The 13,723-nt window shown below is 40.2% G+C and overlaps 1 protein-coding gene across 1 annotated transcript in view; it reads right to left on the bottom strand.

The window, feature by feature from the left end:
• The window catches only part of SRRM3 (serine/arginine repetitive matrix 3), a 70,202-nt gene that overhangs the window by 15,606 nt on the left and 40,873 nt on the right, over nucleotides 1–13,723 (bottom strand). Inside the window, exons 9-10 of the mRNA XM_088152560.1 lie at nucleotides 12,867–12,971; nucleotides 11,596–11,773 (exon numbers count right to left, since the gene is read on the bottom strand). Coding sequence (XP_088008686.1) covers nucleotides 11,596–11,773; nucleotides 12,867–12,971 — 283 coding nt within the window. The remainder of the gene's footprint in view (nucleotides 1–11,595; nucleotides 11,774–12,866; nucleotides 12,972–13,723) is intronic.

Below are 13,723 nucleotides of genomic sequence, written 5' to 3'. Positions count from 1 at the left end.
CAATTTAGGGTCAGAAATAATTATTCTTATCTCAGAAAAGGCTCTATTTTCCATCTGGCAGACCACCTAGGAATTCCAGGATCAGGTGGGAAGTTGAAAAAATATTTTGGAAAAAGGCAAGGGCAATCCACTTCTGTAATGCTAGCAAGAAACTGCATGGAGGCTGTCATCTGACATTGACCTTTACTCAAGGGCACCTTTTCTTTTTTATATATTCCATCAAAAAGGATTTGCTTTTTAAGGCTTCAGAAAGCTAAAGTTTGGGAAATTGCTTGAGAATATCAACTCTCCAAAAACAAAAAACCCAAACCACCAAATTTCTAGCTCTTTTGGCTGAGGATGTAGGCACAATAGACTTTGGACAACACCTGGAGAAATCTCAGAGGCTGGATTTGGGAATGTGGAAGAATGCTGGGTCAGAAGGAAGGGAGGGGTTTCAGTGACCTGTGTTTACTCTGAATTGTTTCCATGTGTTTCCATGATAAGCATGTGAACACTACAACTTCTGCAATGGAGAAAACTACTAAACTCAGTGAAAACTCTGGGCACACATGCAGAGAATTTTACTACACTTTTTGCAAAATCTTCAAATATATTAAAGTCTAAGATCCATGATCATGTAGACAATACAGAAGTCAAAATATTCTTTCCACAGGACTTGTTACTTGTGGCTTTTAAGCCACATAAGCGCAAATGTATAGATATTACTTTCTTTTTTAAACTTTAAGGAATGAGGACCTCTTTGATTCTTTTGTTCATGTTCTACCAATATTACAATTCTTTGTGATTCCAATACAACTTGGTCATCTAAGGCAGTCTATCCCAGCCTGGTGAGCCGCAGATGTGTTGGCTTATAACTCTGTACAGGGACCTGATAGCTGTAGTTGATAAAGGATGTAGTACACCATTTTTGGAAAGTTGGAGGAGGCTGACTCAAGTCAAAACATTATTTGCATAGTCCTTCAACATTCACTTATAGAAATAAGGAACAACAATCATGTACAGTAGTACCTCTACTTACGAACTTAATCCGTTCCGTGACTCTGATTGCAAGCTGAGTTGGTCGCAAGTCGAAGTAAATTTTCCCATAAGGTTCAATGTAATTACCGTTAATCCATTCTGGCATCCGCGGACCACGCGTCAGGGGCGGAAAAACGGCCGCTGACCACGTGGCAGGGCAGAAAAATGGCCGCAGACCATGTGGAACGGGCGGAAAATGGCTGCAGACCACGTGGCACGGGCGGAAAAATGGCCACGGACCACGTGGAACGGGCGGAAAATGGCCGCAGACCATGTGGCACGGGCGGAAAAATGGCCACGGACCATGTGGAACGGGTGGAAAATGGCCGCGGACCATGTGGAATGGGCGGAAAATGGCCGCGGATCCGGTTCGTAAGTCGAGGCGAGTTCGTAAGTAGAGGTAAATTTTTGGGGCTGGAGCTGATTGTATCTCGAAAAATTCGTAAGTAGGGGCGTTCGTAAGTAGAGGTACCACTGTACAGTATTTGGAATTCTTTCACTAAGAGCTTCCTTACTCTTAAAGCATTACTAAAGATTATTATTGAGGTACCAATATTCTCAATTCTTCTTTTCTCTCTTCCCTTTCTTCTTGTTTAACTTTCTAGTGAAACACTTATATTTAAATCATAGAGTTGGGATGGCCGTTTAGGCTATCTAGTTCAAACTCTACTTGATTTAGAGCTAGTATATCTTCAGCTGATATTTGCTAAGGCTGTTCTTAAAAATCTTCAGCAAGGGAGAGCCCACTGATCCTCTGAAGAATTGGTTCCATTGTCAATTATTTTATCTTCAATAATTTCCTGTTACTATAATTGAAATTTACCTTGAAATGTAACTAACCCCCTCCCCCTTCCTCATATCTGCCTCAATGAACAAATCTCTATTTCTTGATGATAGTCCTTTAAGAATCTGTGGAGAGTTAACATGTACACATTCACTCTTTTCTTCTCCAAGCTAAGCATGCCCTGTCCTTTTAATCTTTCTTTACTTGTTTCCATTTACTTAGCTATCTTCTTTGAATTCTCTGAACAATATATGATAGATAATAATTGCTGGGGCAGCAAATGGATCTTAGTAATTCTGAAGAATTAAAATAAATATACCATGGCTCCTGCTGGAAGCTATTTTAAATATTTCACTGCCAGTTGATCTCTGATGGGACAAATGCTAGCCATAATTATGACAGGCTAGCACTTGTCCTTTCCTGGAAAAACATCTACAGTGGGTGATGAGATATTTGAAGGGTCTCTTCTGTTGTTGTTTTTTAAATAAAATTTGTAAACCAAACCTGTTTATGAGGTTGAGTGGTGCAAGACTATTCCGGGAAACAGCAGGGATAATGCTTCTACTCTCTACAAAGTCTTACCATACAGATGTTGGGCTTATTAAAAATTAAAGAAAGATAGAAGAGACCTTCCCCACTTTTTCAGAGTTAACTTGTAGAAATCTGGGGAAAGGGATTGGAACTTTAAAAATAATAACAGTTTGCATGCATCTATGAAAAGGACAAATATCCCCTATCTAATCCGAAAAGAAAAATGGGGTAATGATTTGATAACTGGAACATCAGGGAAGGATTGGAAAGCCTTTAGCAAGCTAGTCAGGATACGAAAGGATTCTCTACCTCTTGGACTCTAAATTTCAATCGCTTGAATTTTATTCCATTGGCAAAAATATGTATGTTAGGTCTGAAAGTCAAAATGGCCTCCCAAAGGGCAGTGATTGCAAAGGGACATGTCTAAACTTTGCCCTTTGCTTTTGGGTTGATGGATGCTAAAGAGCTCTGCTGGTCAACTGTAGCATCAGGGGGCTAGTCAGTGACAATCCTGCCTGCGGAAGATGAGGCGGTTCAGCCTGGGCTCAACTGGTGGCCAATCTGCCTTTTCCAAGCATGCCCAACTACATCTCAAGAGAGTTAGCAATCCTTCTAAAGATGCATATACCTACCAGTGAGGCACCCTATGGAGGCTTCAGCATGAACAAGAAAACAAAAGGAAATCAGTATATGTCATTCTGAAAAGTTAGCATTTCCACCACCAAACTAGCATCACCACGAGCTCAGGCAACAGTCTTTAACTTCCTTGAATTGCAAGTACATACTGGAAATGGGGTGGTGATTGTGAAAACGATCTGATTCAGGCCAGAAAGGGCATGAGGTGCAGAAATGATATAGTTTTGTCTATATTCAATGCACGCACCTTGACTTTTCTGGTGCCGGCATTAGGCCAAATATTGTTTTTTCCATGATGGATTTGGCTTGCACCCCTGGTCAAGCAGGATTACATCTGTCAAGTAATGATGGAAAAACTGATCAAGAAGTGGTGAGCAGATTGTTCTTTCTGTCCCATATGCAATTAATCTAAATGAAGAGTTAATTAGCTAGACAGTTGTGGAGTTCATTGTTAATATATTCATCCCTTCCAAGCTCTGTTTCATTATCCATAGATTTGTCCTCAAATCCTTTTTGTGTTCAGTTGTGACATCTCTGGATTCTCTCTGACATGCACGGGGGAATCCAATACTGCAAGCAGTGAATGAGCAGTTCCAATCTTTCTGTGCTTCTTAACCTGAGTTTAAGGGCTGTTTTGATAGACTGTAAATTATTTTGCACTTGGTTGTTAATTAAAGGGTTGTTAACTGAGCTTATTGAAGGGCTGTGCTTGTGTGTGTGTTTACGAATGTGTGCATTAACTCAGAGGAGCATTACTGGAGAACTGGTCCTCATATCAGTGACCTAACTTGTATAGGTGCAGGAACCTGTAATGATCCTTTACCTTCTGGATGTTTCTTGGTGCAAGTCAGATGCACTTCATTACAAATGTCCCTTTGCAATAAGCAGCACAACATGGAATAGCAAGGAGGGTCTGATTTGAACCAGGAGAACAGGAGGCTTATAGGCATGCACTAAATGGAGCAAAGTAAATTTATCCCCAGAAAAATAATTGGAAGCACAGTGGAGTATGAAACTCAAAATCCATTGGGGTGTGTGCACTTTCTGGCCCAATTCAGTTGTCTAGGTATTTCATGTAAGGTCAATTGACTGCATAAAGTCAATAACAGAGGCAGACCTTGGAATCTACCACATAGCCCAAGATTTCTGGCATTCAGTATTTTCTAGGATTAAAATTTGGAAGGAGGCTGATATGGTATTTGCCGTACTGTGAAGCAGATGCTTAGGTTTCTGCTGCTGGTTCCCAAAGTGTGAAGCACAACGGGCAAGCAAATGAGTTTGCTTAACTGGGGAAGAACCCGATCAGTGCTACTGTTCATACAACTGAGGATAAGGGACTGAGGAATCCTTTTTTAGAGATTAGAACATACGGGGCAAAATGGTACAGCAAAGAGGATGGGGGATTATTCTTTGGAGCAGGTTGATGACCAGTCCCACCAGCTGCCTTACCTTCATCTTCCCCAATCCAGTACCCTCCAGATATGTTGGGCTTCTACCAAAGCTAAATATGGAGGACATTAGGTTGGGGAAGGCTGCCTTATCCCTAACCAAAGCTAAGGAGGAAACAACCTGGGTGTACAGAAGGATGACCAATTAAACTTCATAGTAGAAGAAAAATGGGCATAATTTCTTACTAGCCTTCGAGGTAGGTGGCTATGGAATGGGCATTGGCCTCTAAGCTGTCAGGGCCAGGGGAAAAAAACCCCCACATTGCTTCAAATCTTCATTGGATCTTTACTATGGACCTTTACTATGGACTGTTACTATGAAGTATTTCATTGGAATATGGTAAAGCTAAATGAGAAGAGTGTAAAATGCAGAGGAAAACACCTGATTTAGGTCAAGAACTTTTAGAATGGCTATCCCTTCCTCTATTTTCAAGGACATTTTTTAAACTTTGAATGCCTTGGAGCTAATCATGTCCCTTTTCTTGCCTTTCTTAAGATGATCCAAAATATATGGGGTAGAGGTGGGGAGGAGTTGGTGGAAGGAGGGGTGGTTTCCTTGACTGGCCACATAGGAGTGAGTGGGAGAAAAAACAAACAGAGAAGCTGTATCCTACACTTGTTGGACAATGACTTGCCAAGAAGGAAAAAGGTATCTGAAGACTTATTTTATTCTAAAAATTCCCAAAAGTTTTGCTTTCAGACTGAATCAGAGTCAGATCCAGCCAATGGAGTACTGCTTGTGTTTCTAAACGAGTCACTCCAAAGCAGCATTATTTTTGTCATACACTGACAGTTATCTTATTCTGCTGGTTTTTAACCTCTTTTAACTTTTCACAAAGTAATTTCCTAGGAAGGCTGGCCCAACGTGGAACCCCAACAGGAGCCACCATTTTAAATACAAGTAAATGTTTATGGCTAACTCAAGAATATATACAGGTAGTCCTTGTTTAGCGACCATTCACAGTTACGATGGTGATGAAAAAGTAACTTTATGACCAATCCTTGCATTTACGACCTTTGCAGGTCTGTAAAGCAAAGGAAAGCTGAAGTAAGGTCATAAGCAGTCATGGTTTCACTTGGCGAATGCTTTGCTTAATGATTGCCAGTCCCAATTGTAGCCGCTAAACAAGAACTACCTGTACCATTACCAATCCCTGTCTAGGTAATATATTAAGGTTATCAAAAGCCTTATTTCTTCCCTTGAAACTGATGCTTTGGTGTAAATAGAAACTACCATGTTTCTGAATTGTGTATATGAAGTTCAGTGATCACTATATTTGGAATTCTTTTTCACAGTTTCTGCAAAGTCAGTAACTACCAAATCAATATATAAGTACAATGATCAGGATTCTATGGATAGTCCCTCTATTTAAAGATGCTTTAATGGGGGATCATTAAATGATTTGTTTTTTTAATCAGCCATATTAAAAATCATACTTAAACCACACAGAGGAAATCAAATCAGCTGACATAATTATACCATTTATGAAAACAAACACAAGATCGAAGAGCTGAAAACACACAGAAATGCATTCTAACAATATAACAAATATTTTCTTTAAAAAAAGAAAGAAAGAAAAAACATGGGGAAAAAAGAAAAGCATGATTTTGTAGCTGTTAAAAAAAAATACAATGAAAATTGTACAGAGCCACCAAAAAGAGACAAGCGTAAGGAGAGAGAAAGAGGGAGAGAAAGAATGAAAGAGAGATACAGAGAGAGAAAGAAATAGAAAGACAGAAAAATAACATTTAATCAAACTACGGTGCTTTTCAACAGGCTGATCTGTAGAAGTGAACGTGCGGAGGGAGAAAAATACCTACCTTCTGTTTGATCAGGAATGCAATAATAAAAAAAGAAACAATAATCTCCACATTTGGAGGGCAGAATGGGAAAAAGACAATGACTCTTTAGTAATGCACTTCAGACCCCTTTGCTTTGCTCTGAACTTTCTTTTGACTCAGCTTTTTTTTTTTTTCCTGATCGATCAAGGTAAACATCTTTCTTGTCATTAATGTTTGCTATCTATGTATCGGCATATTTACCAATTGTCTAAATAGCACAGCCATTGGGAAATAAAATTTTAAAAAGTTACTACGTAACATTTAAAAATTTTAAAGGAAAAAAAAGTCCCAGCAGCATGCAAGAAAAGCAGCGGATGAAAGCAGGAGATGTCAAGATTTAAGGTTCTCTTTGTAGTGGGGAATAGGCCAGAAGTGACCTCCCTCAAAAGAAGGAGGAATTATAGAGGGTGACCATGAGGGAGAGAGAGAAAGGGGAGGGCGGGAAAGGGGAGGGCAGCGTATGGACCGAAAGAGAGAGCTGTAAAGGAAATCCATTGGCATGAAAAGATGACATGAACATTGAAAGGATCTCTTTAAAAGGGAAGTCAACATCTCCTGAGTTTAACAGAGTTTTTAGCCCTGCGATACCTTCTTCTACATCTCAGATGGTTTAAATGGGTTTCCCAAAGAGGAGAGGATGATTTGAGGCAGCAACACTGCTGGTTTTATCAGCCATAAGTTGAAACCTTGCCAAAGATATCAACTCAGAGGCATGGCATTTGTGTTACAATACTGGGATGCGTGTTTCCTCAACTACCCCCACCCCTTTCCACCCATGGATGCCCATGGCTACAGCCCTCCCCCACTCCTATTCTCCAGCAGCTGGTGTTTGGAGATGTACCAAATGCGAAGGTAATAGCTGAGAGCACAGGACTGCTTGCCATCTTTGAATGCTGTGCTGTGGGCTATTTCATAATGTGAGTGGATAAAGAAAGGGCTGGGCAGAACAAAAACTAACTTTGAGTTTGCTTAATGTTACCTTAATTAAAATTAAATTCAACATTATTAATATGATTATTTGGAGTATCAGGATGTGCACCTCTCTGGTTTAGAGCCAAAAGAATTCCTAATTTCAGTGTCTCTCAACCAGAGATCAGGATAACACCCATGCACTTTTCACAGGGACGAGATTGACCATTGGGTGACCAGAATGACAGTTCTTTGGATGGGGACTAGATATGCCTTTGGGCTGATCCAGTAGGAATCTTCTTTATTTTTCTTATTTTTATTTTCAAAAAGCAAACCACTAGTCCTAATTTTGATCAAGGCCATGACACCGAGAGAGCTTATTTTCGTCCCTGAAATAATTCAAAATCAAATTCAATTTACTGAATTCAATCAATTCAAATCTTTAGTAGGACCATAAGGCCAGCAGTCAGGTACAGATAAAACTGATAATAAAATTTGCTTACACAGGGGGCCACCTTATTGGAAGTTCTATTATTGGTTAATAGCCTAAACCAACAACCTGAACTGCCATAGATGAGTAAAGAAAATTGAATCCAATACACATTGATGTTTAAGTGAACCTGTATATTAAAAGAACAACCATCATAACTTCAATAGCACCCATCAGAAGTTATATTTTTTTAAAAAAATGCTAAATCTGCAAATTAATGACTTGGGAAGAATTTTTTTAGTTAGGGAATCTTTTTATTAACTTAACAACCAGATCAAGAAAGATAATTCAGATTCTGAATTTTCCTGATAATTTTATTTCTTTAAGGCAATTATTCAAATATGTTTTGGACTCACATATTTTTGGATTGTGTTCTAACCCTTTCAGCTCCATCTTTTATCTTAACTGAATCACCGGAACAATTTAACAGATCTTTCCACTTGGCAAAAGTTAAAATTTAATTAATTTTTTAAAAAAATATATACATAATTGTCTTCCCTTTTAAACATGAAATCTAAACAGACCACAAAGTTTAACAATTATAAACAAGTATAGAAAGTTATCTGTGCATTTCTTAATTGGCTGGAGGGTTCTACAGTAGCACGCACGCATACGCACGTGCGCGCGCGCACACACACACACAAATATATATATATTCCTAGATCCAAATGACAACAATTAAAAAGAAAAAGAAAAAGTGAACGGTTTGCATTTCTGTACATTACAAAGTAGAAGAAATCAGAATGAAATAAAGGAATCTAGAAGGCCCCACTGACCCCTTTTCCTATTACTACTGAGCAAGGAATTGAACTTTATATTACCATATTTCAGACTGGAGGCTAAAGAAAAGCACAGTTTTGGATTAAAAATAAAAATAAAGACTTTTAGAAAGGCACTGGCCATAGTTGTTAACAAGAGGAAAGTGGAAAGCAAGACAAGAAGGGCTCTATTTTGGAACCCTTGAAACTGGTTATTAAAAAAAAAAATCTTTTAAATCAACATTCCCAAACTTCAGAGAACTGAAGCATATTAACTGATTACATGTTAAGAGGATGTAAGCCATTTTCCCTAACTTGGAGTCGTCCAGATGCTGATTGTTTCTTCTGAAATTAAGCCATTATCTTGGATCTCTGCATTAATAGTGAGTTGATTGCCCAATCACCGCTGATGTAGGAGAAAAAAGTCATCCAGTCCAGTAAAACTGATGCTGAAATAGTGATTCAGGCAGAGAATAAAATTAGGTAGCCTCTTTTGAGGCTTCCAAAGCCTGTTTTGTTCTTTAACTGATCTATATCTCAGGGCATACAAGTCACAATATGCTTTAAAGCATTTTTTTTTAAAGCAGAGAGCATAAAATTGAAATGCGTAATGGAATAAATACATCACTGTGTGCTTATGTGTGCATGCACATATGTTTCATACGTGGAAAGAAGAAAAATTGAAATGATAAGAATAACAACAAGCAAATGGGTCAGAGAGTACGAGTGATTATCTGAGAACAAAATGGGGGTAAGGCTTATGACCAAGAAAAGAGAATGGGTACACTGAGCAGAAATAGACTCGGGGGGCTTGCTTTTATAAACTATTAAGAATTGGGAAGATCGGGGCTCTGTTTTTAGGTAATGGACTCCACATTGGAATATGATGCTACATTTATAGTGCATCAGTGGTTGTGATCAGCCCAAAGCCTCAAAGCAACTCAGCCAGGGGTGAGGGCAGAGGACTCAATAAATCTAAATGTCTCCTGGAGAGGCAACCATCAGGAAATTGTCTCGTGCCTGACTTTGCCCCTAAGGCTAGAGTCTCGGCCTCTTCAAATAGAGAAGCAGTGCCATCCAATGCCACTATCTCATTAGCCAGAGTTGGGTCAAACCAACTTGCAAGTAAGAGTTTGGCAGTGAATAAGCTGTTTTTCATCTGAGGTCATCTGAGCTAAGGCATCTGAGGTCATTTGGGCTAAGACTTGGTTCAAGTGCTTTCTGTCATCCTGAAAATGTGATGCCCTTCCCTTCCACACCCCCACCCCATGTCAGAATCCAGGACATGGTGGCTGAAATTTCAGTGCCAGATCATTACGTAAGTGCCAGATCACTTCAGTGCTGGCTCACTTTAATAGCCAATCACAGGCTGAGTTCTGCTGTGAAACTCACTGGATGATTCTGGCCCTGTTACTGCCTCCCAATTTAATTTATGTCAAAGATTTCCTGAGAATATAATATGTTTGCATGTATGAAAACTATGTCTTCTGCCATAAGATTCTTGGGGAAAACAAATAGCAGGGAATCTGTTGGGAATCCTTGACATTGATCATATTGGCTAGGGCTGGTAGGATTGGAATCCAACAATAGCTGAAAGTCTACAGATTTCCTCTTCCTGCTGTAGATTATTTTCTTTCTCCCCAGAAGGACACATTTGTTACAATGTAAGGAATGAACAACCAGCAATGCCACTAATGGTTGGAGACAAAAAAGTAATCTGTCAGGAGGAGACGTTGATATTTATTAGTCATATTTTATTTTAAGTGATTTGTATATTTTCTTTCTATTATATATTTTGAAAAAACAAAGCATAACTGAAAAACTTCTGATTTCCTGTTATTGTCTCTTGCAAAATCAGCTTTGAGAGTTTTCAGAATGCTTACGAAATATTTGGACCAGAGGCAACCATGGGGATGAGACGGGAGTCGATACTACTTGACCAGCAATGATTCTATAACGCTACTTTGAACTCTTTGGTGTGGGAGAAGAGCAACGTAATTATTTATTTCCAACCATGTTTGGGTTGGGTTTGGATGATGTTCTTATGAAAGGCCCACCAACAAATAAGCAACTGTTCCAGGAAGCTGAAGATGAGGGTGTCATGGAGGCATCTTCCTTTCACTGACTTTTTAGAAAGGAGGGTATATGATCAAGGATGAATCATCTTCCTATCCATTATACAGATGATCATGCTCCCCATTTTTTTCCCAGTGACAATTCTTTAGTTTTTAATTTAGTATTATTTTTGAACTGTCAGAATAGTGACAGGAACCACTGCCCTCCCACTAGAGATCTAGACATAGATGTAGAGCCCAGATCTTTGGCTATGCTTTGACATCATGAAACCAAGCCAGTGTGGGCAATACTTCCAAAATAGGAAGATGCCTTATACAGTCCATTTAGTACAGCATTATCTATACCAGTCTCTCTCAGCCTGCCACCTGCAAAGATGCTGAATTACAACTCCCAGGTTTTTGGCCACTGAGCCATGGAATTTTATGAGTTGTAATTCAATACATCTAGAGGTTGCAGAAGGATGATCTATACTGACTCTATACTGTTTTTGAGGGGTTCAAGCAGTTAGAGACTGCATCTGGGGACATTCGTAAGGAAAGTATGTGCTCTCCCACTGATTTAAAGTATGTCCCTATTTTCAAAGCGGTGGCTTGTAGATAAAAGTTAACAATCTCTATAATTATCAGGAATCATGAACAGGCAGTGAAAGAGGGTGATAGAGGGGTGTGTGTATGCATGTTTGTGTGTATAAGAGAAAAAGAGAGAAAGAAAGAGAGAGAAATGTAATTAAGAATGTTTTGCACTTACAGCACCCCAGCTTTTTGAACTGAAAAGATTCGCCAGCAAGCTTTTCCCTCATTCCTAATCTTCACTGATAACCTGAGAAAGGGCTGATTTCTCCCCATGGATTCATTATAGCCCCTTTATATTGCACAGGTATATGAAGTTGCCCAGGTGTAGGCTGCTGGATTGTAATTGTAATAGCAGAATGATGGTTAGAGGAGAATCTCCCTGTGAATCAACGGAGCCTTTGCCGTCTATCATGTCCTGAGCAAAGTGTCAAAAAGAGAGCGAGGGAGGAGTGAAAGGAGGGGACGAGGCTGCTTTGGAAAGGAGGGGTGGGAGAGGCTTGAATCGTGGTGAAAAAAAAAGCATCCATACCTCCTGTTTCTTCTCCGACAGGGCGCCATGGCTATGGCGGCCGTTCTGGGCACTGCCCTTGTGCCCATTTTGGTGAGGCGTGGCTGATCGGCTGTGGCCAGTACAAGAGGAGGATGGGCTCTGGCTGGATCCATGGCTGCTGGCCCTTTGACCATCCTCTCTGTATTTGGGGCTGAGTCTGTAGACAAAAGGGAAGGCAGAGGAACTGACTGTTCTTAGAAGTCATCCTGAAGGCAGAGAGCAGAGGGGAAAGGCTCCTGCGGCTGCTGCTGCTGCTGCTGCTGCTGCTGCTGCTGGCAATGGGTCAGTGGTGCAAAATGTTGCATGTATGGGCTGGGCTGGGAGTTTCCTTCTTCCCCTGAATACTTATGTGTGTGGGGGAGAGGGGGATCAAGAGTCTGGGGTTTTCAAAAATCAACTGTATGACACTTATTTTGGGGTTTATGGTTTCTATATATGACCTTTCTCAGACCGATGGAAAGCTTTGTTGCCTTGTTGCTCTGATTAAATCAGAGTTAGAAGATTGCAAAAAAGGAAAAAGAAGGGGGGGGGGTTCTGCAGGTAGTCTGGGGCTTCTGCTGCCTACCCCTGAATCAGAGGAAATCTACCTGTGGAAAAGCTTTACAGAAAGTGGGACATTATTGTCCTTACCAATTGGTATACAAGACCAGCTTCCCCAGTCTAATGTCTTCCTCATATCAAACTTGGGAATACTGCATTACAGTATTAACTTTGAATTGCCACATTTACAAGATTTGAATCCAGTGGTCTCACCCATTTGCTGGCACACCTCTGACCACGTAATGTTAATGCTACAGCTCAGGACTCTAGTTCAACAGCAGCCATGTTGTAATTCAGTTTTGCAAAACAGTTTGTGCCAAATTTCATTTCCAACCATGTGGAGATATCCGTGCGTGTAGGGACGTAGCCAAAGCTAGGAGGGATTTTCAGGGGCTGCCTTTAAAAAAATGTGCTCCGTTTAGTTGCGTCCCTCCTCTTTCAGCAACGCTGCTACCCTTTAGAAGGACCTTAAAACCTTGGCTCATCCAGCAAGTTCTGGACCACAGCAATTTGTGAACTTAATGGAATGTTAAGTTTTTCTATTTCCTGCTATGATTTTTATTTCTTATGGTGATGACAATTTAATCCTCTTTCTGCACCACCTTGAGTTGCTTGGTGATCAGGCAGCCTTAGAAATTGACTAAATAAAATCATAAATAATACTGCATCTCCCCTTAAAATGTGCCAGATCAGATTCAACCACAGCTTACCTGCCTGTGGATTTGCAGTCACTGTAGTCCGAGGAAAGGGAAATGCTTCGAGAACTACAGCTGCTATGTCTGTGGGAGCGGCGAGGAGACAATTCACTGTGAGATCTGTAAGAAGGCAGTGAGAAGCAGAAACATAAGGTAGCTAAGCAGAACACAGTGTAATCTGTCATGGGATTAGCAAGGCTGCACCCAAAATTATGGAATGCTCTGTCCCTTGAGTGCTGCTGGCTAATTTTCTGGTTTTCACACCAGTGCTGGGAAAGGTGGAAGGGAAGGGAAGAGAAGAGGATGACCAGCAGCAAGGTGGATGGACTCAGTTACAGTGGTGATGGGTGCACCATTGGGAGACCCAAAAGACCAGGTTAGGGATTGATTGTCATGGAGAAAATCTATGTATGCTGCACTAGCAGGTGAAAATGACTTGATTGCATATAATCAATCAGTCAATCAATCCTGCCCCATCTAACTTTCTGGTTTTCGCTAGCGGCTGAAAGCCATCAGACTTATATTATAGGTAGAAGATCATGTGCTTTAGTTTTCACTGCTTTAATTATTGTGCTGCAGTTTTTGCTGTTGACCTTGTTGTCTTATTGCAGGGATAGGCAAGCTGTTTAACATTGGATGTCATTGTGGAATCTCATTTTACAGCCAAAACATTGCAAGACTTCTTAGCACTCTCACCCTGAAATTTCACATAGGAAATGTGCTGAGATACTGGGAGATTTGACAGGTGTGCAAGATTCACTTCATTTTCATTTCTTTTGCCCTTCCATATTTAGTTCAATTTTGGGATTCTTTGGATGTTAACTGGGGTGTTCCAATGCCAATCCTTACCTTAACTGGCTGTTTTGCATAGA

This window comes from Python bivittatus, unplaced genomic scaffold, assembly GCF_059951505.1.
Source record: "Python bivittatus isolate LINGU-HERP-01145 unplaced genomic scaffold, Pbiv_v1 ctg000690_np1212, whole genome shotgun sequence".
NCBI classification, from domain to species: Eukaryota; Metazoa; Chordata; class Lepidosauria; order Squamata; family Pythonidae; genus Python; species Python bivittatus.
The sequence above is the reverse complement of the archived record's forward strand: the minus strand, read 5'-3'. Positions and strand labels throughout refer to the sequence as shown.